The sequence below is a fragment of the Mirounga leonina genome, unplaced genomic scaffold, assembly GCF_011800145.1.
Source record: "Mirounga leonina isolate KUSES-001 unplaced genomic scaffold, KU_Mleo_1.0 Mir_168, whole genome shotgun sequence".
In the NCBI taxonomy this organism is placed as follows: Eukaryota; Metazoa; Chordata; class Mammalia; order Carnivora; family Phocidae; genus Mirounga; species Mirounga leonina.
In genome coordinates, this window is record NW_023270426.1 from 65,311,242 (window position 1) to 65,338,715 (window position 27,474).

General features: G+C 38.9%; 1 protein-coding gene and 1 non-coding gene across 6 annotated transcripts in view; both read left to right on the forward strand.

Moving 5' to 3' along the window:
• The first annotated feature begins 740 nt into the window (after positions 1-740).
• The window catches only part of LNPEP (leucyl and cystinyl aminopeptidase), an 89,585-nt gene continuing 62,851 nt past the window's right edge, over positions 741-27,474 (forward strand). For 4 of the 5 annotated variants that reach the window (XR_004681031.1, XR_004681029.1, XR_004681030.1 and 1 more), the window contains exon 1: positions 742-931. Coding sequence is in view for 1 of the 5 variants with exons in the window: in XM_035014935.1 (XP_034870826.1) it covers positions 913-931 (19 nt within the window). In the remaining 4 variants the exon portion in view is untranslated. Of the gene's footprint in view, positions 932-27,474 lie in introns of all 5 variants that reach the window. The other variant, XR_004681032.1, reaches the window with a different exon arrangement.
• LOC118017226 lies at positions 26,110-26,236 on the forward strand. The gene has a single exon (XR_004681089.1). It is a non-coding gene; the product is annotated as a small nucleolar RNA SNORA13 (small nucleolar RNA).

The following is a 27,474-nucleotide window of genomic DNA, read 5'->3' on the forward strand; positions in this document are numbered from 1 at the left end:
CGCTTGCATGTAGAGGCCGCACCCTGAACTGCCCGCGCGGTAGGAATGGAACCTGGGCATCTGGGGCCCTGCGGGGGTCCCCGCCCTCCCATCCGTCTCCTGGCCTCCTACTGCTAGGGACCACTCTGGTGTGGGCGGGCAGCCCTTCCGGGATGACCCACAGCACCTGCTCCCTCTGGCCTTGGCGAAGTGAGCAATCTGGAGCCAGTCTCCGCAGGGAAACCGAAGCTTCGAATTCTGGGGAGCGACCTTCGCCCGGGGCGCCAGCTCTGCCTCCAGATCGCGGCCTCAGTGGCACCTCTCAGTGAGGCCTCTGTTCACCAAGCCGTCCGAATTAGCTATCCACTCACTCTCCATCACATTACTCTGATTTAATGCTCAGCGGGACATTTCTTTCAGTCTTGTGTGCCTTCTGTGTTTGTTTATTGTCCTGTCTCTGGAATGTCCACTACACGGGGCATTGGTCGTTGTTTTGGGGTGCAGTATCGGGTTCCCGGCGCCTAGGACCCGGCCGGGCCGGGCTGCAGTGGGCCGTCATCTTTGCTGAATGACTGAATACTGTGCCCCAGTATTGAAGAGCCTGAGCGGCTGGTCTTCCTGGAGGGGCGTGGCTATCTCAAGCCCCGCCCATGAGGCTGCCCCCACCTCTAACCCGCTCCTCCCCTTCCTCTCCCAGGAGTCGGCCTCGGGCTGTGAGGTGTTTTTCCCTCCGGCCTCCCTCGCTCTTTCTGCAGCTGTTGCAAAAATCCGGAGCAGCGGAACCTCAGAGCGGCGGAGCGGCGCCGCCCCTCTCGGCGCCTCCCCGACAGCCCCTGGCGGCCGCGCTGGGCATGCTCAGTCGACAGGGCCGCTTCAGGTCTTGGAGTAGGAAGCTTGGGCGCTTCGGCTGTAAGGCACAGCGGCGGGGGGAAAATGGATCCCTTTACTAACGGTGAGTAGGCGAGCAGAGGCGTCGGGGTTGGGACTCTCTGGGGCGCAGAGGGACGTTGCCCGTCGGGACACGCGGGATCGAGCTGCAGTCGCCCCCACCGTGGGTTTCCCGCGAGGGTTTGAGGGCGGTGGAAGCGGACTGGGGGAGGCAGCTGGAGCCTGGAGGTGGGTGGGGGGGGCGGGCCGAGGCCGGCGCAGGACCGGGGGCTGGCGTGAAGGTCAGTGCCACCGTCTGCCGAGGGCCTGGGGGCGTCGGGTGCCTCCAGACCCGAAGCTGCGCTGCGTGGCCAGGTGGGCGAACAGCAAAGTTTGGGCTGCTTTGCGCAGAGGAGGGGAAAGTTGGCCTTCTGGGTTTGCCCCTGGAGAAGGTGGTGTCCGCCAAGGCTCTTCTGGCAGCAAGGGTTAAGCCTCGGCCACTGCCAAGCCAAACTTGTGTGGTGCGCAAGGAGCTGTCCCCCGTTGTCCTTCCTCGAGTTGCCTGTGTGACTTTTCCTAACAGGGCGGGGTGGGGGGGTGCTTGGCAGGTTAATTTAGTAGAAGGAAGGGAAACTTGCAGAAAGGCTTGCTTGGTCCTGCTCTGCCGAGGAGGTGCCTGCCCGCATTGTCACCCTCCTGTCTGTTGGTGAGGCACTCTGCAGGGCGTTCAAGCTTCCTTTCACGGGCTCCCGATAATACCAGTTTTTCAGTCGAAGACTCATTAAATATCAGGGGTCCGTCATGGTGATATCACAATGTGACATGAGGCGAGAGTCAAAGCAGGAGCCTGCAGGAAGCCCTGCAAACAGCCACAGCTCTTTACTGAATGGACAGAATAAATCCCACCCTAGTTAAAACCGATGGCTTTTGTTTGGACCAGAAGTGCCAGAGTCACAATACAGGGGTGAGATGTCTTACCATTTTGTGGCGTTGAGGATATGGATTTCCTTTTGGGACAGAAAGTAGGAAGAATGCCAGTAAGGGAGAATTCACACTAAAATTAGACGATTCACTCTGTAGTTGACATGTATTTTCTTGCGGGTGGTTTGTTACTTCAGGTAGACAGTTTGTCGCATTAATAGAAGCCAGCGTCTACTCCGGTTTAGGTGGGTCCCTTGCCTCAAGAGATAGAGACATTGCCCACTATATCCCAAACCCTAGCCAGACTTTGTTGTATGCTGTTCATTCATAGGACTGCAAATTACTCATTATATTCTTCCCTGTCCCTAACTCAGAATGCTTTATTCTACTGCCATCTTCCTGTCTGTACTGTCTAATTAGACTTAATGATGGCAACTTTAATTCTGAATTTTCTTTCTCATTCAGGTTCTATTTGTAATTTCTAAGGCTCCAAGAATAGTGGGGTAAAGTTACTAAGAGAATTAAGGAATACTGGACCTGAAAGTAAACTTAGAGACCATCTAGTATTTTAAGTGTAAAATATGTTTAATACAAATCATTAAATCCTTTCAAATGAATATTCCGAGGCTTTTTCTTTGTCCTAGGTAGAATACCTAGAGCTTCCATGTTTGTAGGATTTTAAATGTGAACTTTCACTTAAAAAAAATTCCCTACAAGGCTGAGTCACCGATTTGGTCAAGACTAGTTCTAGTTGATTTGGAAGACCTGTGCCTACAGAATTAAAATACATTGTCAGATCCTCCAACTGGGGTCTTTTCTCCCTTCTTAAAATATGTTCCTCCTGATGTTAATATTTAATATTTGCAGATTGTCACATTTGAGAGGACGATGGAAAAGTCCCAGAGAGGTAACAAAGAGGGAGGAATGCTTCAACTACTATGTAGGAAATTGGATTTTTAATCTTTTTCCTGTCTTCCAGATTTTCAGAATCTGCTGGAAACAGTTTGACGGTGCAACATTTTAGTTAATGTGTTAATCACTTGTTGAAGGCTTATCGAAGTGTCCTTTAACAAGGAACTAGAAACTACAACATCTAAAGTCAACCAAAAATTAGCTCCTAGCAACTTGAGGTGCTATTTAGGTTTAAGGCTGACTGTTTATTTATTTCAGACCTTTTGAAGGATAGCTTAGAATTTTTCTAGTGTCTTTAAACGGGACTTGTTTAAGTATGTTTATCTTTGTACTTAATCCTATTGAGTACAAAGGATACGTACAGCTAATTCTTCTCCCCTAGGTCTGAGCATTTTGATGCAGAGTATTTCATTATCCCTAGAATTTATAATTACAGGATTTATCAAGCTTGATCTTGGCTTTTGTTGCGCATTCACCCTCTTCTAGTAAAATCTTCACCACGTACACTTTCTTATATATCCCTGCTTATAGAGAGGTGTGAGAGCTTAGCAAAACCAGTTTCAGCAGTTCCAAACCACTTGTCTTTCAATTAAAATGTTGTCAGTGGTTTCACGCTCAGACCTAGAAATTTGTAAAGGAGGCAGATTTAGTTTCTGTTTTGTCATTTTTGACTTTCAGTACTCATCTATTCCAGTAGGGCTTTCTGTACTCTCCCTGTTTTCCATCAAAACTTGCTGCTCCTATGGCTCATTTGTCTTGGGCCCTCCCTGGTCTCTGCCTGCTGATAATGGGTTCATTTGATGAATATCCTATGTTAATCTGTCCAGGTAACATACTGCTTCAACCTATTTAATATGTGTATCTCCAGAAAGGGTTTTAAGAGGGGACTTTAGTGCCAGCAGTTCACATTTGGCTCAGGAGGTATTTTTGATCTTGCCCTTGGGAGGGGACTGCTGACTATTACATACTGCAGACTATATCCAGTCTGGCTTTGGATTCTTGGTGACTTTTTTATGGGGAGAAAGATGTGCTGGACTAGTACTCAAGATTGGTTTGCCAGTAACCGTTATGTCCTGTTAGGCAGTTAGAGGTGAAACTCTTAGAAAATAGTCATTTATATATTACAAAAAAACAAAAAACAAAAACACACAAAAAAACCAAAAAATTGATGGCAACTCTCTAGATGTTTTGATAGATGTACTAGATTAGGGCAAGTAGTTATCTGATGACTTTATTTCTCTTTATTTCTTCTCCTAATCCTTTGCAGGATTAGGGTATTTGAGAATAATTTAAATTCACATTAAGGACTGTAAACGTCAAGGCTCAGTCTTAGAATCTGATCAAGGAGTTCTGAGGTTAGGGCTAGAAAAATGTGGGACTTCATTTTGAGGATACCAGAAGTATTCACCAGAAGGGAGATTTTGAGAACTTTATTAGGTCAGCAAATTCAGGATTTGGAAGCATATTGATGGAGAAGGTCTTTTTTTCCTGATACATACGTATATTCATCATTTTTTTCTTATGAACAAAGTTCCCAGGAATCACTTTAGTACTACCGCCTGGTATATAACCAAACAAGGGGGATTTACCTGTCTTACAAACTATCTTTGTTTTTGTTTTCAGATTGACATCCAATTGGAACTATTACCCAGCTTCCAAAATGGGAAGTCTGGAGAACAAATTCGATATTAATGGGTTGTAAGGCAGTATCAAATTGTGATTTCATCTTTTGATCTTACAAATAACAGTTGTCCTATAGCTATGCATTTCTTTTTTTTAACAAAACAGCATCATCAGTCAAAAATATGAGCTTACCCCATTTTGTTTATATATATATAAACATTTCTTTTGTTCTATGATAAATGACCACACTGAAAGAAAATCCTTAAAATGGAAGATCATTGTTGCTCTGTGTAATGGAATATAAGTAAAACTATGTTTTTATCCTTCTGTCTTGAGTTTTCTATTTCAGTTAAGTGAAATAGGACTGTATAGAAATCAGATATTAACATCATTTAATATTCTAAGGTTGAGGCTGTAATTAGAAACTATCCAGTTTTTAAGGAAAGAAGTGGGGGGAAAGTCCTTTGCTTTGCATAACAATTTCCAAAAAAGTGTGTCTTGAGACAGCATATTTTAGGAATGATTAAATCAGTGATTTTTTTTTTAAAGATTTTATTTATTTATTTGAAAGAGAGAGAGAAAGAGCACAAGCAAGGGGAGGGGCAGGCAGAGGGAGAAGCAGGCTCCCCACAGAGCAGGGAGCCTGACAAGGTGCTCCATCCCAGGACTCTGGGATCCTGACCTGTGCCGAAGGCAGATGCTTAACCGACTGAGCTACCCAGGCATGCCTAAAATCAGTGATTATCACTTATCTATAGATGATCCTTGAGAGACGTAAGATACATAACCAGAAAGATTGGTTATAAGGAAATTATCATACAGAAAATAAGCCAGGGGTGATTTCCTTTTCAGTAATTCATTCAAACACTGTCTTTTGAATGCCCACTTACAACTAGACTTTCTGCTGGACACACTTGCAGGAAACCCACAAACCTGTCAGCAGATAATGCCGACCTAAATAAGAGAAATGAAATGGAAAAATCTAGTTTTGTTTTCATGCTAATATAAAACTAAGAAATATAGTAGAAACAAAAAGACAATAAAACTTTAAGATAGTTTTCTAATTGTGAAATAAATGTACAGAATTGTCTTTATAACCTGTTCATGTAACATCTGTCACCAGTAAGTTCACATTTGTAATGATTCAGTGTAATACTTCTGTTAGGAAACAACAGCATTCTGAACCCTCTCTGTGAAAGTATTAGGAAATTGAGATATGAAGGAATTTAGCCAAGGTTACTCCTGAAGTTGTGATGGAGCTGGATTAGGCCCATGGCTCTTGGCAGTTGAGGTTAGGACAGTGTCACTGTGTTCTGTCAGTTAGTTACCTCATGTCTTAAAAACTGTAGGAGGTTGGAACTAGAGCTAATAATACTAGTAGATCTTTCCATAATATTATTGGAGCAACGAGAGAAAGTCTTTCTTTTTTTTTAAATTTGAATCCCTAGATATGTACATTTTCTGAGTGTTCACAAGAAACCAGGATTGGAAATCAAGGGAAATTTTGGAGCTTTTGTAGTGGTTCAGCAATTTGTGTACCTAGTGGCCTTTGTAAAGAAAGCTGCTCATTGCCGTGGTGTTTCTGTTCAGCAAATAGGACAGAAACAAAATAGTTTTTGTTCCTTAGTCTATGGAAGGATGGTTAGGATTCCCTTGTAACCTGATTTGTTGTAATCCATATGTGATTGTCTTGGGGGTACCTGTAGGACTTTGAATCCAAAGATCTTTAGGGAAAACTGGGACTTAAGAGAATTAGTGATGAAGATGAAAGAAATGTAGAGATTTAAGGTAAAGCGGGAAGCTGATAGGCAGAGATTTCCAAAATGGTCATATCTTGAGCCTTGCAAATCTTTGGCTGAGAAATGAGTTTAGTTTGGAGAGTAGGACACTGATGTATGAGGTCGAAAGATGGAGGAATTGGGGTTGGAAGGGGCAAGTAGATGGGACTAGTTAGACAAAAGCAATTGAGAGATGAGGGGATGCGTGAGTTAAGACTAGCATTTGAAAGCCCTGGAAGGAGATAGAAAACATTTGCCACAAGTTAAATTATACTGTGTACTTCTCTCTCTGATAGTAAAAAAAATTCATAGTCTCTTATAAGTTAAGACTGTTCACTTTCCTGGGGGCGTCTGGCTGGCTCAGTTGGTACAAGCATGCGACTCTTGATCTCAGGGTTGTGAGTTCAAGCCCACACTGGGCGTGGAGCCTACTTAAAAAAAAAAAAAAAAAAAAGACTGTTCACTTTCCTGAATGTTTTAGATTTCAAGAAAAACATTAGCAAGAGGAATATAGAGCCCCTGACTTTGTAGGAGCATCGTGATCACAGTTTATATTTTTTAGTGCCTGGTTTGGCTTCACTTTTCTACTGATGCTTATGATTGAACAGTGAACCAATTTAGTTTTTAAAAATTTCAGCCTTAGCATCTAAACTAGGAAGAAACCAGTTCATTTACCAAATAAAGAAAATTCAGGCTTCTAAGGGAGTTTGAAAAAACAATGGAGAAGAAAGTTCAATAGTAAAAGACCCTTTGAAGTTCTTTTCCTTTAGTGTGTATTGCTTAATGAGGGTCTCCTGGGCATTCCTTCCACATATTTCGTGAATGTGGCCACTAAAATAAAACTTAAGCTAATTGTTTGGACTTTTTGTAAATTGAGGGATTGGGTGGTCCAGAGTTTTCTCTAGACCCCTGGTGCTGTCCAAGGAGGCCAAGCCAGTGATCTGGGATGAAGGGAGGTAAAGGCTTCCTGATGCTTCTATGGAGAGCACTTCATAAGCTGGGCTAACAGGAGAATGGGAAGTGCAGTGAGAGAATGGGTACCTTTGTGGGTTGGGTGTGCTCCTTTCCTCCCTGGACCTTGCAGCAAGCAATGACCAGGACCGTGTGGTAGTGTTTCTTAGAACAACTGCCTCAGCTGTCATTCACTGGGCAAGAAGGCTTTGGGCCATGGTATTTCTCACAGCTGAAACTGTTATTTCATAAGATTTAAAAAAGTTGTTAGAACAGTCATCATCTCAGCAGCATTATACCATTCCCAGTTTCTTTTTAGAGGAAAAATGCATGGTGGTTAGTGGGAGTGATTGAGGACAGCTAAATGTTTTAAAGATCTTTCTTTAACTTGGTATTGATAGTTTGATTTGAAGATAGAAGTAGTGTAATCCTTGTCTAGTTTCGTCTCATTCCATAATTGTCAAAATGTCCTCAATGGTTAAGTAAGGGAGGCTGCTGTGGTCCTTGGAGCTTGGTGGAAGGAACTAGTATATTCAAGATTTATCAAAGTAATGTCCATAAGTTTGGGCTGGTTCCCCTTTATACTTATTAGCAGTATTTTCTCTGGCCTTTAAACTAAATGCTAAGTACCTAAGCCCTCTGGGCCACTGACATTGTCCTTTTAGTATCTAGATTGGGTGGCTAGTTTAAAAAACAACTCAAGACGAGTGTAGAGTATTGAGTGTGAGTGGGACTAAGAAATGCTTTGCTCTTTAGAATAGCAGCCTCCCTTCCATCTGTATCAGTACAGGCTACTGAGAGGCTTGATAAGTTTTTATTTGGAGGAAGTACACAGAAAAATAATTGAATGTAAAAGGAGGGTCCAGCCTGATTTGGGGATAAGGTAATAGTGTTTTGAATTAGGTAGAAATAAGCAAATGTTCACTAAAGTGTGGCTTATTTTGCTCCAGGGCAGTTTATTGCAGTTGGGTACATAGCTCTATTTTAATTAATTGCCGATTCAGGAAACACTATTGAGATAAAGTCTTGAAGAATTCATGCATAGAAGCTTTTCTTGGCAGATAATGAAATGATAATGACTATTGGTAGACAAAAATGTGGTTACAATCCCAGACTTTTGGATAATTATCATATACATTTAAATGAGTTAATGATAGTCAAACTGACCCTCAGCAAGTTGTAAATTGATGTCAATGTTTTTGCTATGAAGATTCAAGATTATCATCTCCCTTGTATTTTACCAGTCTGATGAGTCAGATGGAAAAGTATTTCAAAATTATCAGCAAAATAGTTTTTTCAAATCTGACATCAGCTCTAGCAAATTTATTCACCAGTTGAAGTATTTTCTAACCCATAAGCTTTCTGCATATGTTGAAGAGTTCTCATACATTTTCTTTGCAGATCTCCATCAGTGTTATGCATTCTCTTTAAATCACTCATAGATATTCTTTAGACCTAAATCCATTTTTCATTTTAAATAAAGAATTATGATAGGTTAACATTCTTTGAAACTATATCCAAATAGTTGATGGAATTAAAATAAACCTTTAGCTTTTGCTCTTCAGAAAGTATTTGCAGTTATGTAGATTTACCCAAGAGATTAATGAGCACAAATATTTAGACATCATTAACAGTTTCAATTACTTTTTACAACTAAGTGTTTCTCAGAGGTCCCCTGAGGATTGTCAAGGGCTGTGGGACCTATGTTATGAGGAAATTAAAAAAAAAAAACAACTATATCTGATAAAGATTATAAATTTGATTGGAGGACAAGTTGATATAAATATAAACATTATAGTAAATGATTTAGCTTAGAAAAGGAAAATGAAATTGAAAATTAAGCTCAATAATTTTATTTTTACCCAAAGGATATTAGTTAACTTTTTTTTTTTTAAAGATTTTATTTATTTGTTTGACAGAGAGACACAGCGAGAGAGGGAACAGAAGCAGGGGGAGTGGGGGAGGGAGAAGCAGGCTTCCCATGGAGCAGGGGGCCCGATGCGGGGCTCGATCCCAGGACCCCGGGATCATGACCTGAGCAGAAGGCAGATGCTTAATGACTGAGCCACCCAGGCGCCCCAGGATATTAGTTAACTTTTAAGGGAATGAAATGGCATATCTTTATGTGAATTCTGTTCATTATGACAGTATTCTGCACTGTTTGTATTCTTTAGTCTGGGATATCATGTTGCACTTGTTAACTTGATGTGTTTTAGGTATCCTCTAGCCAGAATTTTAACTAGAGTATTTCCTCCGTGGAGTCGACAGTGTTTCTGAATGGGGGTTGTTAAGTAGAATTAAATGATTATTATTAGGACTTTGTACATTATTATAAATTTTATATTTTCTCTTGGTTCTTTATTAATTTCATTGTAACTAACAACCAGAGAAAGCAAATACAGGAGCGTGCGCACACAAACACACACACACATATACAGAATTTATTGTACAAAAAATTTTTTAGAAGATGAATGCTTTGGACTTAAGTCTATTTTATTGAAACCAAGTAATACTGGGATTCAAATGTACTTAATTGTTTTCTTTTTTTTGTTGTTATTTTTCTTTTATTGTGAATTTCTTTTTACATCTTGCTAATAGCTTTTCTTTGTCTCTTATTTTCATCAAGACTAAAAATATTGCAAACCAAAATTAGTGTTCTACATCTCCTTGCTCCTTTCTTCTTTTGGGGAGTCAGCAGTTGGGGTCAGAGAAGAAGCATAGAGGGAATATTTTAATACAAATTCTTCTTGCATACCATTTTACACTGTGTCAATTAACAAGTATTTTTTTAAATTTGTTTTGGACAGGCCCCCACTTATCTCTTTTTAAAAAGATAATAGCTTTTATTTTTTTAAAGATTTTATTTATTTATTTGGCAGAGAGAGACACAGTGAGAGAGGGAACAGAAGCAGGGGGAGTGGGAGAGGGAGAAGCAGGCTTCCCGCGGAGCAGGGAACCCCATGCAGGGCTCCATCCCAGGACCCTAGGATCATGACCTGAGCCCAAGGCAGATGCTTAACGACTGAGCCACCCAGGCACCCCAAAAGATAATAGCTTTTAAAAAGATTCTCCTCTTAAATAAATATATTAAAATATACCTTCACTATGTGCTAACTTGTTCCAAGCTTTGTTCTTAAAGCTGGAGTACAAGTAAGAATATGCAGTATGGTCTCTGCATTTGGAAAACTTACATTCCAGCAGAATAAATTTTAAAAAGATGTATAGGAACACACAAATTGGTACACTCTCTTTGAAAAAACTTGGTGGAGCACAGGTCCTATCCCACACTGCTTTCCTTAATTATATTTGGTTTTTATACTTTTATTTTATTTTATTTCATTTTAGAGATCTACCCATGAATCTACCTCCTTTTATAAGACTACTGCATAGTGTAGCCTAATGGTGAAGAGTAATTCATACTGCCAGCATTAAAATCCTGGCTCCTCACTCACTAGCTCTGTGACTCTTATTTAAAGATATTACCAAGATGTTTTAGTAAGTTACGTTAAAAAACTAAAATGTGCATAGAAACTGAAAACCTTTTCTGATAACAGCTGAGATCTAGGAGACATGGTGGTTTGGGCATATTCCTGCCACAATGAGATTTAAAAAATTGGGAAACAAATGATATTTCATGTATCTTGTTTATTAAAGGTTGGAGGCCAGTATAGAAGGATTCTTTCCATTTCATATTTATTAACAATTATGCATGGGGCGCCTGGGTGGCTCAGTTAGTTAAGCAACTGCCTTCGGCTCAGGTCATGATCCCGGAGTCCCAGGATCGAGTCCCGCATCGGACTCCCTGCTCAGCGGGGAGTCTGCTTCTCCCTCTGATCCTCCCCCTCTCATGCTCTCTGTCTCCCATTCTCTCTCTCAGATAAATAAATAAAAAATCTTAAAAAAAAAAAAAAAAACAATTATGCAGAAAGTGTTGCCTAAGAGTAGAGAACTATTCATTTCTACATTCAATTTAATTCTGGCTTACATGTGTTTTTCTGGTTCTGTCCAGCAAGTGTAAGATGCAACACCTTACTATTTATACAAGTAGATCTTGTTTCAGTGTTAAATCAGGTATTAAATAGGTGGGGTTGAAATAGTTTGGAATTTAAGACCAAAAGGGGTAGTGTTAACATGAAGGTATAGAGTAAAGGTACTTCTTTAACTGGTAACATTGCCTGTATTTCATGGGCATTGGGAATGCAAACAAACTTTAGTGTTCTCACAGAAGCTTAATAAGAAATTAGCTTTACTAGTGAATTTCAATTTCTGCTAGTACCAGTGACACCCTTCTTTTATTATTATTTTGGCTGAATGAATGTAACTTGGCAGCTCCTTTTTGTCTCTGAGAATCTATTGTGAATTTCGGCAATTTACCTCCCTACCTCCACCCTGCCAGAAGTCTCTGGGTCTGTCCTTCGTTTGTTTTTTCTCACAAAGATAATATCCTGAACTTCTGAATCATATAAGGTAGTGATTTTGACTAAAGAGCAAGGTGAGGGAGGTAAGGAATAATCCTTTAAGTGTTTGGTGGCTATCTGGGTGGACTGCATGGGAATGGAGTAGAGGCATTCCTCTCCTGAGTCACAGTTGTTCCTGGGAAACCTCAGCATTAAGAAGATCGTGTTTTCCCACAAGAGTAAGTTACTGGAGTTCACATTTCTGCCCAAGAATGTCCAAAGAGGCAGAAATGGTATATTATGAAAGCAGAAGTACCACTTGTTTAGAACTCCATTTTCTCAATGGTGAAAACCACATTTCCAGTTCTCCATATATGTACATGCTTCTTCAGCCAGGAACCATCAATTACATATGACAGAAAAAATACGGTTGTCTTATATTTGGTTCCTACTAGAGTTGGCACCCAGCATAATACCCCATACGTTAGATGCTCATTAAATGTTACCTGAGACTAATGTTACTTCAAACAACTCCAAAACAAACTTTAAGTAACAATTGTGTTTTTGTTTTTACTCTTTTAATTTTGTTTTTTTTTTCCCCAAGGAAAGTTGAATTTCAGTGCTCATTTCCCTTTTCTATACATTTCTCTCTAGCAAATAGAGTAATTCCAAATCACTTTTTCTGAATATTCTTATCAGTGTTCATTCAGCTTTCCTTGCCACTAAAATGCCTTTTCAGTACTTGCTGTGTTTTAGACCCTGTGCTTTGTACAGGGAAGATAGTGCTAAATGAGAAATGGCTTTAGTGTTTGAGGGGAAGGAAGATGAAGGTTAGCAGGAGGGATTCTCTTACTCTGAAGCATTTTCAGAATCAAAATTAGAGAATGACCCAATATTTTCCTTCTTTCATCTTCTGTGCTTATTGCATTGCTAGAGAGCTGCTTTGCATTTGAGACCGTGGTGATGGAGTGAAATCAATTTCTCTTCCTGCTGTGCTGTGGGCCTTCTGGCTGACCTGTTCTTGGGGTACTTTGTCTTTCATTAGAGAGCCACAAAAACAAATACCAAGCCAATTAGAAGGGACTCTTAAAAAGGAATTTCCTACTATCCCAGAATTGGTAAAAAGGCATGAATTGGTCTGCATAAGAATTCAAGTGGCCTCAGGGATAAAGTCGGGGAAGCTCCGCCATTGAAAGGCAGGGTGCTCTGTTGGTTGACACAACAGAGTAACTAATAGTCTGAGTTACTGTAGTACAGTATGAGCTGAGATATGAAAGCATGAATTTTAGACATGACACCAACCAGGAGGAAAAAATGGATGTTTCTTTCCTGATGTGAAAGGATAAAAGTTAAATGACATTTTGAGAAGAACAAAACCTTAACTCCTTAGTGGCCCAGTAACATAAATTATGATATGTAAACTGTGAAGACATTTATTCAGCATCTCCTTCCCCTTTAAAATAAATCTGCATTCCCCCCCTTACTTGGTATATTTATGGAGTTATTATTTAGAAATGGTATAGGCAGTGTATTAACTCAGCCTGCCATAACAAAAAACTATATGACCAGGTAGCTTAAACCAAAGAAATTTTATTTTCTTACAGTTGTGTTTAGAAGTCCAAGATCAAGGTGCCAGCATGGTTGGGTTCTGGTTCTTCCTGGCTCTCCTTCATGGAGAGAAGCCTTGGCCCCGCCTTCTTGCTTCATCCTCACTTGGCTTTTCCTTTGTGTGCAGAGCTCCGTGTCTCTCTCTTCTTATAAGAACACCAGTCTTAGCAGCCCCACCTTGATGACCTCATTTAACCTTAGTCATCTCTTTAAAAGCCTTGTCTCCAAGTATAGTCACATTGGGGGTTAACACTTCAATGTGTGAATTTGGGGGGGAATAGGGAGTCATCCTTTTGGATACTTTATCTCAAGGTAAAGAAGATTGTGTTTTTCTTTTTTTTTTTTTTTAAGATTTTATTTATTTATTTGACAGAGAGAGATAGAGTGAGAGAGGGAACAGAAGCAGGGGGAGTGGGAGAGGGAGAAGCAGGCTTCCCGCTGAGCAGGGAGCCCGATGTGGGGCTCGATCCCAGGACCCAGGGATCATGACCTGAGCCGAAGGGAGACGCTTAACGACTGAGCCACCCAGGCGCCCAGATTGTGTTTTTCTATAGGCACAAATTATTGGAGTCTACGTTCCTTCTAACTGAGGATGCTGAAAGGAACAAACGGTTCAGTTCTTTTTTTCTGGACCCAGGAATCCAGGATGATTCAGAACCCCTTATCCCTTCCTGCCCTCATATAAAGTTATGCAAACCGCCTATATATTTATTTTTCTTACTTTATTTACTCTATATGCCTTTTCAAACAATATTATGAAACTGCACTGCTTGAATTATGATATCTGGAGAGTTAGAAATTTTTTCTTTATCTTTGAAGGCAAGAGTTATGCTTCTCAAATCTTTTGGTATCAGGACCCCTTTTATACTCTTAGAAATGATTGTGAACCCCTAAGTGATTTTGTTTATATGGGTTATATCTCTAGATATTTACTGCAGTAGAAATTAGCACTGAAATTTTTAAAAAAATAAAAATAAATTAATACAATAAAAAACCTTTTACGTGTTAACATAAATGAGTTTTTTTTTTTAAAGATTTTATTTATTTATTTGACAACGAGAGAGACAGTGAGAGAGGGAACACAACAAGGGCAGAAGGAGAGGGAGAAGCAGGCTTCCCGCAGAGCAGGGAGCCAGATGCGGGGCTTGATCCCAGGACCCTGGAATCATGACCTGAGCCAAAGGCAGATGCTTAACGACTGAGCCACTCAGGCACCCCAACATAAATGACATTTTTAAGTGAAAAAAAGCTATCCTCCAAAACAAATTAGTGAGAGCAATTATCTTATGTCGTTGCAAATCTCTCTAATGTCTGGCTTAATAGAAGACAACTGGGTTTTCAGATTTGCTTCTGTGTTCAATCTGTTGTATCATGTGTTGTGTAGCCCATGGAAAACTCCACTGTATACGTATGAGAGAATGGGAATGAAAACGGCAAGTAACATCTCAATATGAAAACAGTTTTTGGCCTTGAGGGCCACTAAAAGAGTATCAGGGATTCCCAGGGGTACCCATACTGCACCTTGAGAACTGTTACTTTAAACATTAAACCTGCTTTTACAGGGCCGGGAGAGGAATGCCTTCGCAGTCTATAGCAGGTAGAAAGCAGAGCTGATGGAATTGGGCAGCAAGTGTCTTAAGATAGATCTAGGTCATAGGAAGAGGAAATGTTCTAGCCAGGCATATCTGATGAGCCACACCTCAAGATGCCTCGGTTATTTGAGGACTCTAAGGTCATTTTATTCCAGCCCTGGATGGTTTTTGGGAGGACACAAATTTTTAAAAATGATTAAATTATCTTTTAAAAAATTGATTTTTATCTATTTTCTGTTTATACCTGCAGAATTTTTCAACAAGCTGCCCCTCTTTCTCAATACACCCTCCCTCCAACATACACTTAATATGGATACATTATTTAACTCCTCAGTCCTTGAGTGAGGTCTTAGACTTATCTTAATTATAATGAATTAAAGGCCTACAAAGTTCAATTATTTTTGTTTTCTGTTTGTCTTTAACTATGGAGTCCAGAATGAAACAAAACCCTTTGTACCATACTTTCCCCATCATAGAATGATCTAGACCTTTAAGAGAACTGAAGTCAACCTTCTTTTTTTTCTCTGGGCTCTTTGGGGCCATGAGTAACTAGGACTGATCTACTTAAAACTGTCTTGCCCCCAAAATAAGACATATGGTTAACTGTGATCACATGGAAACATGGAAACCCTGGCATGTACACATAAGTTCAGCCAACTTGAGCTAGAGTTCTAGAAAAATAGGTAATAGACCCACCCATGCTAACACATCCATTCGAAGTACTTTGAAATAGTTATTAATATTAAGGAGAAAGCCTTTAACTCTGGGAGTTTATAGTAAGTGTCAGGAATACTTTTAAAAACAGGTCATGATCCTGGGGTCCTGGGATCAAGCCCCATGTCCGGCTCCCTGCTCAGCGGAGAGCCTGCTTCTCCCTCTCCCTCTCCCTTTGCCTGCCACTCTGCCTACTTGTGCTCTCTCTCTACCTCTCTGTCAAATAAATAAATAAAATCTTTAAAAAACAAACAAACAAAAAAAAACAGGAGACCTTTTATGCTTCCTTTGTGTGAGTGGACAAAAAGTAATTTTGTAACAAAGTCCTGAAGTCTGATGGGTGAATGTGTAGTTATTGTTCAAATAAACCTCTCAAATTGGCCTTTTTATAATTAAAATCAGAGTACCAAAGTATTGCATATTCCTGATTCTTGGTGTTACATTTTTTCAACTTAAAGCAAAACAAAAAAGCTTTATATAATTTATGCCTCCCTCCATCCTCATTCCTAGGCAGTTACTGATCTGCTTTGTGTTACTACAGATGAGTTTATTTTCTACTTTTATAGACTATTTAAAAAGATTTTATTTATTTATTTGACAGAGAGAGCGTGCAAGCAGGGGGAGCAGCAGGGAGAGAGAGGCAGATGCTTAACCTACTAAGCTACCCGGGTGCCCTTAACCTTTATAGAATTTTATGTAAATAGAATTATATAGATTTTGTAAAAATGGAATCATGCACTATCTTTTTTGGCCTGGTTTTTTCACTCAGTATAATTTATTTTGAAACTCATCCATGTAATATCAGTAGTTCTTTTTTTCTTTTTTCTTTTTTAAATTGCTGAATAGTATTCTGTTGTATTGATATATCATCATTTGTTTGTCCATTCACCTCTCAATGGATGTTTGTTTCCAGTTTGAGTTATTATAAAGCTGTTGTGAACACTCAAATACAAGTTTTTTTGTAGACAATTTGTTTTTGTTTCTCTTAGTTAAGTACCTAGGAGATGATTGATAGGGTCATTTGGTAGCTGTATGTTTTAACTTTTAAAAAAACTGCCAACTGTTTTCCAAACTGGTTTTACCTGGGGCGCCTGGGTGGCTCAGTCGTCTGCCTTCGGCTCAGGTCATGATCTCAGGGTCCTGGGATTGAGCCCCATGTTGGGCTCCCTAGCAGGGACATTGCTTCTCTCTCTCTCCCTCTGCTGCTCCCCCTTTGTGCTCTCTTGCTCTCTCTGTCAAATAAATAAAATCTTTAAAAAAACCCCAAGAACTGGTTTTACCATTTCACATTTCCATCAGCAGTGTATGAGAGTGCTTATTCTCCACATGCTTGCCAAAATTTGGTATGATTACTTTTTTTAATTTTAGCCAATCTAGTGTGTGCATAGTGGTATCTCAGTGTGGTTTTAATTTCATTTCCCTGATGACTACTGATGTTGAACATATTTTCATAATTTTTTTTGGCCTTAGTTCATCTGTTTTTTTGTGAAATGGCTGTTCAAATCTTTTTGCCCAGTGAGTTACAAGGGCTGTTTATGTATTTTGGGTACATGTTTACACAAAGGTATTTTAAAAAAAGGTTACACAAATGTGTAATATATATAACACATGTATAACACGTGTATCATATATATTACACAAACATATAATAATAGTTCCATATATATAAAAAAAAATAAAGATGTTACTCTTTCATTTTCTGGTTTCCATAGTTTTCTGTTAAGAAACCCATGGTGGCAGGGCGTCTGGGTGGCTCAGTTGTTAAGCATCTGCCTTCAGCTCAGGTCATGATCCCAGGGTCCTGGGATCGAGCCCTGCATCAGGCTCCCTGCTCGGTGGGAAGCCTGCTTCTTCCTCTCCCCCTGCTTGTGTTCCCTCTCTAGCTGTGTCTCTCTCTGTCAGATAAATGAATAAAATCTTTAAGAAAAAGAAAGAAAGAAAGAAATCCACGGTGGGATGGCTGGCTGGCTCAGTCCATAGAGCATGCAGCTCTTGATCTCTGGGTCATGAGTTTGACCCATGGGGCGTAGAATTTACTTTAAAACAAAAACAAAACCAAAAAAACTCATGGTAATTTGAACTGGTATTACCTTATATGTAATAAATCACTTTTTTTTCCTAGCTGGTTTCAAGTTTTTCTTTACTTTTGGTTGTTAGCAGTTTGATTGTTTGGGTCTTGGTTTCGTTGTCTTTGGACTTTTTTTCCCTTTTTTTTTTCATTGAACTTCTTGAATTTATAAATATATGTCTTTCACCATATTTGCAAAGTTTTGGGCCATTGTTTCTTTTTTGTTGTTTTTTAAAGATTTTATTTATTTATTTGACAGAGAGAGACACAGCGAGAGAGGGAACATGAGCAGGGGAAGTGGGAGAGGGAGAAGCAGGCTTCCCATGGAGCAGGGAGCCCCATGTGGGGCTCGATCCCAGGACCCTGGGACCATGACCTGAGCTGAAGGCAGACACTTAACGACTGAGCCACCCAAGCGCCCCTGGGCCATTGTTTCTTGATAATTTTTCTGTCTCAGTATTTTTTTCCTGTCATTCTGGGACTCCTATTACATATATATTAGTCCTTTTGTTACTTTCTTACAGGTCCTTGCGGCACTGTTCATTTTTTTTTCTCAATCTTTCTTTCCTTTTATGTGGGTTCTTCAAATAGAGTAATTTGGTTGTAAGAAGTATTTATTGTCTGATACGTAAATCGTAATCAAAATTGACTGTTAGTTGTGCTCGTAAACCCCCTGAAAAATAGCTGGAGTAGAGCTGCAGTGAAACTTGGTTCAGTGAAGAAATCTAAAGTAAAACTTAAAAAAAATCCCGCACAATATGATTTGCTATAAACTTTTAAGTTGCTGATTGAAATGTATTTTTAAGCAAATTGGCCAATTTGGTGTTTGGGGTATGGAGGTGTCATTTTCTATATTAATAGTCTTTTATCAGTTAGGACAGTGAGTTCTGTTTCCCAACAAAGAGCAGTGCAGTCATTTTTTCCCAATGATGACTGTGTTGAGACCAGTCTTTGTAAGAAGATGGGAAAGTAATAAAATGTGTTAGAAATACTTGCATTAAAAAAACAAATTTTAAGAATTGGTGAAGTGTCCTCTCAGCCAGAAAACTCCTATATTTATAATTATGCAGAGTCTGTCATCCCAAGTATCATGTTTTCTGGTACCAGGATTCAACTAGTACTGCAGCGTAGAAGGAGACAGGAAATTGATTTTCTCAAAAAATCAGGTGTAGAACAATGTGAGAAATTTCCCTAAAAATATAATTTTTTCGATCATATCTAGTCTCTGTTTTGTCTGAGATCAGGATGGAACCATGTTGCTCAGTCTTGAACTGTCAGCCTCTCTGTTCAATTTTAATATGTTCATTTTTCTTCTTCCGGTTTGGACTCAAAGTCTTGAGAATTCATTTTATTATGAAATGTAAAAACTCATTTTTTAAAAAACATATTATAGTTCTTTTCTCTTTTTGAAGGAAAAAGAATATCTAGAATAAAGTAATAGCTGTAGCATCTTATAGACTTGCTCCTTAGGTTGATGAGCGCTTGTACAATGTTCCAAAGTTCCCTATTATCTGAAAAGGACTCTTAAAACAAAACAAAAAAACTTGTCTACCATGGCACAAGAAGAAATGACTTCTCTGAGGTTGCTTAACCATTTCCTGTAAGTCTGAGAAAGTGGTTGTTTTCAAAATCATTGAGCTGAATTTGGGTAGAACTAAACTTAGCTGAGCAGTTCTGTGGGTTAAATTTGCTCATTGTTTCACTTCCAATTTCCTTGTAGAAAAGTTAAAATTTAAAAATTAAAAAAAGTCTTAGTTTCATTCATTTTTACTAACCAGCTGAGTAACTTTGAAGAAAAATTAATTATCTGTAAAATATAATAGGTTTAGAGGGTCTCATAAAAAGCTTTTAGTTTTCTAAAGTAGCAAACAAAGTAAAGTTTCAGTAAAATGGGTATTATATTTGGATAATTTCATAATCCTTTTTTTTTTTTAAGATTTTATTTATTTAATTAACAGAGAGAGAGAGACACAGCGAGAGAGCGAACACAAGCAGGGGGAGTGGGAGAGGGAGAAGCAGGCTTCCCGCCCAGCAGGGAGCCTGATGTGGGGCTTGATCCCAGGACCCCGGGATCATGACCTGAGCCGAAGGCAGTTGCTTAACCAACTGAGCCACCCAGGTGCCCCGATAATTTCATAATCCTAATGAGTGGGAGAAAGTTCACTTTACTGCCTATGATGAAGTCATAATAGGGAATGCAATTGGGCAAAATCAAATAGCACTTTTTGAGTACCTACTAAATGCCTGGCAGACAGAGTTGTGGAAACCATAGTGTCAGTGTCTGACACATGGTGGTAGTTGTATCAGTCTCTGGCACCATCCTAACCCTCTCTGTAGCTCTTCAGCTCTGACCTAGAGGTGGCTCTGTGACCACCCCAGATCCAGAGGCTGCAAAGACATGGGATTTTTCTCTGGCACATGGGACCCGGTTTGACATTCCCCGGACTATTGCTAGTCATGGCACATGGCCTAGAAGGGATTAGCTACTACAGTCAGAAAAATGTAGGTTTGAAATTTGGCCATGCCACTTACCAGCAAGTTATTTAACCTCTCTGATTCTTACTTTTTCATGTATAAAATGTTGTGGGGATTAAATTAAATGAGATGGCATATGTAAAATGCTGACTAATAATACCAAAAGCTAATAATTATTTAGCACTTTAGTATGTGCTAGGCTCTGTTCTAAATGCTTTACACATATCTTTAATTCTCACAACTCAGTGAGATAGGTACCATTATTATCTCCATTTTACAAATGAGCAAATTGAACTTGGGAAGATGAAATAACTTGTTCAAGGTTACAGAGGAAGTGACAGAACACTGCAGTTTCAGAGACATTCTTAACTACTCTGCTGTGCCCAAGCTCATTGTTAGTGCATGCTAAAGCCCTTAGTGAATGTTGGCTTTTATCATCGTCATTATTGGTGGTGGCATTAAGATGGTGGTTGTGATAATGAACTTGGTCTTACTTTTTTCATTGTCTGAAATGGTTCTGTACTAAGACCCAAGGCAGAGCGTCCTCACATCTATCGATGAGGGAGTAAGAAACTATGAAGTCATATACTTCAAGGCCCTTGGGCTTTGGAAGAAAAGCCCACACAGTTGCACATAGTTTTTGTATAAAGAATGCTGTGTGTTCTGCATACCACGTGTTCTGTTCTAATGGGTCAGAGTTGAAGTCTGACCATGAGGCCCTGCTTGTGTTCCCATTTCCAAGATGCCATAGAATCAGAACTTTTATGTACAGTGTAATCTCAGTTTTGTCTTAAGGGATAGATTAGTCTGTAAGAATTATACACCACAATATTAATAGTTTACTATGTGGGTGATGGATAAATCACTCATCTTTGCTGTGTAACAAATGACAAAACTTAATGGCTTAAAATAATAACCATTTTATTTGCTCCCAATTTTGTAGGTCAACAATTTGTACTGGGCTCAGCTGGATGTTTCTTCCAATGGTCTTGCCTGAGATCACTTGTAGCAGCCGTCATTTAGCAGCTTAATTTGGAGGTGGAAGATTTAAAATAGCTTAACTGGCATATCTGGCAGTTGGTGCTGCCTGTTGGCTGAGCTTGTTTTTCCAATGTGGTTCCTCATCCACAGGGAGGCTAACTCAGATTTATGCTCATGGGCCTTTCAGGTCAGTAGAAGAGAAATAATGAAAGCGACAAGGCCTCCTAAAGCTAGGGTTGGAAATTTTATAGTGTCACTTCTGTATTCCATTGACAGAAGCAAGGTTTAAAGCCATTAGATTCAAGGGGTGGAGATAGAGACTCCACTTCTTAATAGGAAGTCCAATGGAAGGTCAGTAGCAAGTTCTGTCCTGGTATCCCAGTTACTTGATTCCACCGTCCAGGGCCATTTCTAAAACACCCCAACAGTGTTGGTAATTTTTCATCAGTTCGTTAACTTCAGATCTTGAGAAATTAAAGTATGATCTGTACATGTTTGAGGGGGTTTTCCTTTTTTTACACATATAAAAAGTAGAAAATATAGATAATAAAAACACCCAACATACCCAGAAATAACCTCCCAGAAATAACTAGTATTAACATTTTTATTTACAGTGTGTTCAACGGATGAATATTTATTTACTTACAATTCTGTAACCACCCGTCCCTTAATACTATACTTTGAACACCTTTCCATGTTTAAAATAGAAATAAATAACTTTTATGATGTAAATAATTTTTATGTCTGCCTAGTATTTTATTAGGTATGAATATACCTATCCCCTATTGTTCCATACTTAGATTGTTTCCTTTTTCTTGCTGTGTAAACAAGACAGCTGTAAACATTCTTATATATACATCTTTCTGCAGTTATTCATGGGATGCATTTCTCTTGTGGAGTTACTTGGTCAAAGAATATATTTTAAGTTTTGACATGTATTGATGAGACATGATTTTAAACATTCTGTGGTTTAATTTCCTCAGTAAGTATAACTGCAGAGCAAAGTTCTTAAGTGTTATAGTAAAATTATTCTTTTTTTTTAAATATTTTATTTATTTGACAGAGAGAGACATAGCGAGAGAGGGAACACAAGCAGGGGGAGTGGGAGAGGGAGAAGCAGGCCTCCCGCTGAGCAGGGAGCCCGATATGGGGCTCGATCCCAGGACCCTGAGATCATGACCTGAGCCGAAGGCAGATGCTTAACGACTGACCACCCAGACGCCCCTAGTAAAATTATTCTTTAGACATTCACAAGTAGATGTATATATTATGATTTGTGTTTGGGGGAACTTAGATGTGTGTGTGCTCTTGATTGTCAGGATGAACTATTAGGGTGAACCTTAGATTTAGATCACTTTTCCTTTAACATGATCTCATATATAATGAATATCTTTGAAAACCTAGTTAAGAATGGACACCATAAAGAAAAATACATTGCTTTAGCATTTCAATTCAAAATGTGTAAACTTAGTTACTAATATTGTCTTATTGACTAAAGCTTTTATTTTGCATGTGGGTCCACTGATTAGAGTTCTTCATATTTCTTCTGTGCTACCCATTATGCATCTGTAATTTCCAGGTCTTTTTTTTTTTTCAAGTGGTTTGAGAACCTAGACACTTGGAAGGCTGGGGGCAAAAATTCTTCTGTAGGGCCCTCCTTCCCCAATCTTTTTGTTTTACTTGCTAATACTTAATTTGGCAGCCCTGTTATTTGGGGGACTTACTTTTGTAGGGTCTTTCTGCTGCATGCTCAGTTTTCACAGAAACCGTTTTCTTTCTTTTTTTCATTTAATGCAGTAATTATTGTATAACTACAATTATAGTTTTAGCTAGTATATATTGATTGGAGAACAACCAATCCTTGGCAAGAATACAGCTGCTCTTGTGGGGACATAGTGCTTGGACCTTCTAGAGAATAGCCCTTTTGGCACTCAGTGGGCACCTGGCATCAGAAAACGTCTTTTGAGGGGAATGGAGAACATCGGTTAATTTGGAGGTTTAAGTGGACATAAGTTAAAAACACACCTACTTTGTTGAGGTAAAAAATTTTCTTCCTTTACTGAAGGAAATTACTCTTCTCTCATTTTTTTTTTTAAAGATTTTATTTATTTATTTGATAGAGAGACAGCGAGAGAGGGAACACAAGCAGGGGGAGTAGGAGAGGGAGAAGCAGGCCTCCCGCTGAGCAGGGAACCTGATGCGGGGCTCGATCCCAGGACTCTGGGATCATGACCCGAGCTGAAGGCAGATGCTTAACGACTGAGCCACCCAGGCGCCCCTCATTTTTTTATTCTCGTTTTACAATTAAGGTTTGTATTAAACTACAGGTATTTGTTTGTCCCTCTCCTTGATCCTTTACATTAAATTCCATATCCGAAGCATTTCATGGCAGCCTTCTTTATGTGCTATAGCCCTTGTTTGTGTCTGATACTCTTGGTTATTGGCATTCTCTAGTAGAATGCCTCCTTTTCATCTTAAATGTTCTCCTTGATATTTAAAATAATGTGCTTCATAGCTGCAACGTAAAAGTAGCCAGTTCATCTTTGCTGTTCCCCTCATGCACTGAAATGTTGACTTTTGCTTATAGGATTACAAAACTGTACAGAAAGTAACAGCTGTGATTAGACTCGGGGAATATAATATGGTGTAGAATTTGAAGATGGTGAAAAATTTATTGACTGAGTGTTTTAGTTTGGTAAAATAAAATTGATGGCTATGTAATGCTGCCCTTTAGGTTATTTTAATCAGAAAGTGTGAGCATTATATAAATTTAAATTGCCTTCTTACAAATTGTAGCTGTCATTGGTTATCTGAGTTTTATTGTGTAAATGCAATTATAGTAAATGAACATGGCCTTTAGATACACTTAATCCCTAGAGATATTTTGGGAAGGGTTGTAGTATCTTTACAATCAAGGCAGCCATTTGGCAAATATCTCAGAAGTCAGAGGACTTAAAATATAAAACCTGTGTATTAAAATCTCTGTGAAACAGATAGAATTATCTCAAGTTATCCTGTTCCACACTGGCTGAAATCCTCTATGGACATTGCTGTTGCTCATCTTAAAAGACATCGAGAGGCTGAAATTGTTGCTTATGTTATCATTTGGTATTTGTGGCACAGACGATAAAATGGGGTTTGGGGGCTTGACTTATCTTATGAATTTATTTACTGATGTGTGCTGTGGGTGACATATAACATCTTCTATAGTAAAAGGTGTAAGGGGGAAATTGTACTGATGCATCTTAAAGAGAAATGCTAGTGTGCTTGGCTGAAAAGTAAAAGATGTGTTTATTTGCTTATGATTTTGAAGCTCCTACCATAATTATTTAATATATGAGCAATGAACTATTAATGTAGCACTTCAGAGTTGCAAAGTGTTATGACCCATTTATCTTATTTGACCCCTGTGGTAATCTGAGCAGACAGGGCAGTCGTTATCTCCATTTTACCTATAAGAAAACGGAGATCCCAACAACACACTAAGTGGTGGAGCCAGAACCAGAATCCACAGGTTCCTCAGCACTAAACTTTATGCCTCCTAAACCATAATTGATTTAAATTATACACTGGCTTTGAGGGAAGAGGAGGAAATGTAATAAGAAGTCCGAAGAGTCAGTGTCCAGAAGAAATGAAATGCAGTGACTCAAAGCCCATAACCACTGAAGTACTACTAAGCCCTGCTGATTTAGGACTCAGTGCCACAGCAGGTGTTAACCTCATAGCTAGCATATTAATTCTATCTTACTCCAAGTTTCAGTAAACCTGGGTTTAGCCCTTGGAGAATCTATGAATGGACATGGAGGTAATTTTCATTAATTAATACTTACTTTTAATGTCTTGGATGTTGCTGCTTTCATTTCAGCATTTATTACAGCTGTTTTCCCTGCAGGGCAGCAGGGATACCAAGATGAATGAGAGAAGAGCCTGTCCCTGGAGGAACTGTTTAAATGTGAAGCAAAATCTATAATTACAATTTACCTATGCAGAACTTCCCTTCTTTATAGGTTAAACCAGGCCTTGAAATTTTTCTAAACCTTCTCGCCTTCAAACTATAATTCTGTAATAAGCAAAAAGTTACAGAATTAAAATGTAGAAAAATTCTAGAAAAATGTATGGAGCAGGTTTTGGAACTTCATACTTCATCCTAAATGTGAAAGGCTATATAAGCATTTTGTGTGCACAACTATCATTTTCCCCATTTGAGAGGCTGCCAGGGGTTTGTAGTGTGGAAAGAGTGAGGTGACTCATGATTTGGGAATGATTGTTTTGATCTCTCCCTGTAGGCTCTGTAGAACATTGGCAGGGCGGCCAGCATAATTAACACTGCACAGTCTAATTATAAACACAACTCTGTGCACACTGGTTACCAAAGAAGAAAGCCTGTACTGGATAAACAATCAAGTTGGCAGGATTACTTGCGAATGATGACTAGATAATGTCAAGTTTACTATAAATCAAATTGCTTTCCCTAGATTGTCTCAGAAGTTACCATAGGGGAAAAAGATATCATCTGTGAAAGTCTCACTGGGTTATTTTTTTAAGGGCCCATTTAAGCGTTTCTTTATTGCAGGCCTTCTAACCTTTTCATCCTGAGACCAGTTAGGCATCTTAATTTTTATAGTGTGCTATTTTAGGGAGAGTAGGGGAATGGGTCACAGTAGGACATTTGTTCCAGTAATAGTTGAATTGATTTTAAAAAGGTGAAAGAAACTAGGGATTTGAAAAGACTGCATTGGACTAGTGTAATAAAGAGCAAGAAAAGAGAGTCCTGTGGGCTGAGGAGAGTGTAGCGTGCGGGCTAAGGGTAAAATGTGAAGTGACCACAACAGCCATGCATGCTTGAGAGAAACTGAGATGTATGTTATACATATATGGTCTCACATACCGGTCAGAGGCAGAGCGAACACTGTGCGTGGTTGTATGTGTTTAAGGATTTGTTGAAGCATGGCTGAGAGCTGAGGAATGATCTAGTTAGTTTAAATATAGGTTTGGCCATTGACTCCCTGAGATTTAGAACAATGGTGCTGGCTCTGGAGATTGGTTTCACAAATAACCTGAACTACTGCAGGATGGTTGTATTTCTGCAGAATGAACCTCAGAGTTGTGATTTACCCTAAATAAATTAAGCACTTTAAATCAAATGCTTAAAAATGAGGCCCTTCTTTTTTCTTTTTCGTTTTCTTATTGAGAAGTACTCAGTTAAAATTTTAAATGGACACTTAAAAAGATATTTTTCTTGTAGCCTTTATGTTGTCCATTCACTTTTGGAAACTAGCGAATGTGGTGTCAAAAAAGGCGGAATGCTTTGCAGCCTTTTCCTGTCCTTGAATTGGATATTGTTGGTGTAGGAGCTGCATAAGAACAGTTCATGCTTTTACATTAATTTGTTTACACATGTGATCTTGAGTTTTCTGCTAAATGTATAGTTTCTCTTAAATGGTTTTAAAAAAGATTTCTTTTTTTAAGAAAACAATATACAAAAATCTAAATTGAGAAATAGATGAGTTAAGTAAGGGTTTTTTGCATAAGAATACTTTTTTACTGTTGAAGAGATTATAAGAGGTTTCCTTTAAATAGCTCTCCAATTTCTTTTAAGTACCTGGATTTACAAAAAAAAAAAAAAAATTCTAGCTTTTTATTTTTAAGAGGAGGGGGAGAACATATGGATTTTCTAAATTTGGATGTAGCCTAGCATTATCACTGGCTAAATGATTTTGTGTTTATCAGATACTCTTAGAAGAGGTACAGATAGAAGGCTGAGGGGCTTGTGAAAGAGAATCTCTGTCTCTAGCCCAGGACCCAGTTCTGATCTGTCTCTTACACGAACCTAACTAGACTTTTGAGAAGTGAAAAATTGGTCTTGGAGATCCACGAGGACCTGACATAATGTTGATTTGAAGGCTAGTTTCTAGGAGAATATGATTAAGAGCCAGTAATACTACTTTCCTGCCCTCCAGCATTTTTTGCTTTATTAATTTTCTGTTATTTCTGTTTTCTATTTCATTGATTTCTGCTTTGTTCTTTATTATTTCTTCTCTTAGGCTTACTATACTATTCTTTGTGCTTTCTTAGGGTGGAAACTTTTATCACTGATTTTAAACCTCAGCAAAGCAAGGTTAAACCTCTTTCTAATAAAGGCATTTAAAGTGGATTTCTCTCAATTTAAAAAAAAATTTTATTATTTATTTCAGATAGTTTCTAAATTCTTTGTGGTTTATTCTTTGACTTCTGAATTATTTAGTAGTTTGTTTTCTGTTTTCCAAATATCTAGAGATCATCTAGATAATTTATTACTATTGGTTTTAAAATTATTTCTATTGTGGTCAGAGATCATAGTCTCTAAAAAAACTCTTTCAGTCTTTTATTACTTTTTTAAAGATTTTATTTACTTGTCAGAGAGAGAGAGAGAGAGAGCAAGCACAACAGGGGGAGTGGCAGGCAGAGGGAGAAGCAGACTCCCCACTGAGCAGGGAGCCCAATGGGAACTTGATCCCAGGACCCTGGGATCATGACCTGAGCTGAAGGTAGATGCTCAACAAACAGAGCCACCCAGGTGTCCCTCTTTCAGTCTTTTAAAGTTTATTGAGATTTATTTTATAGTCCAG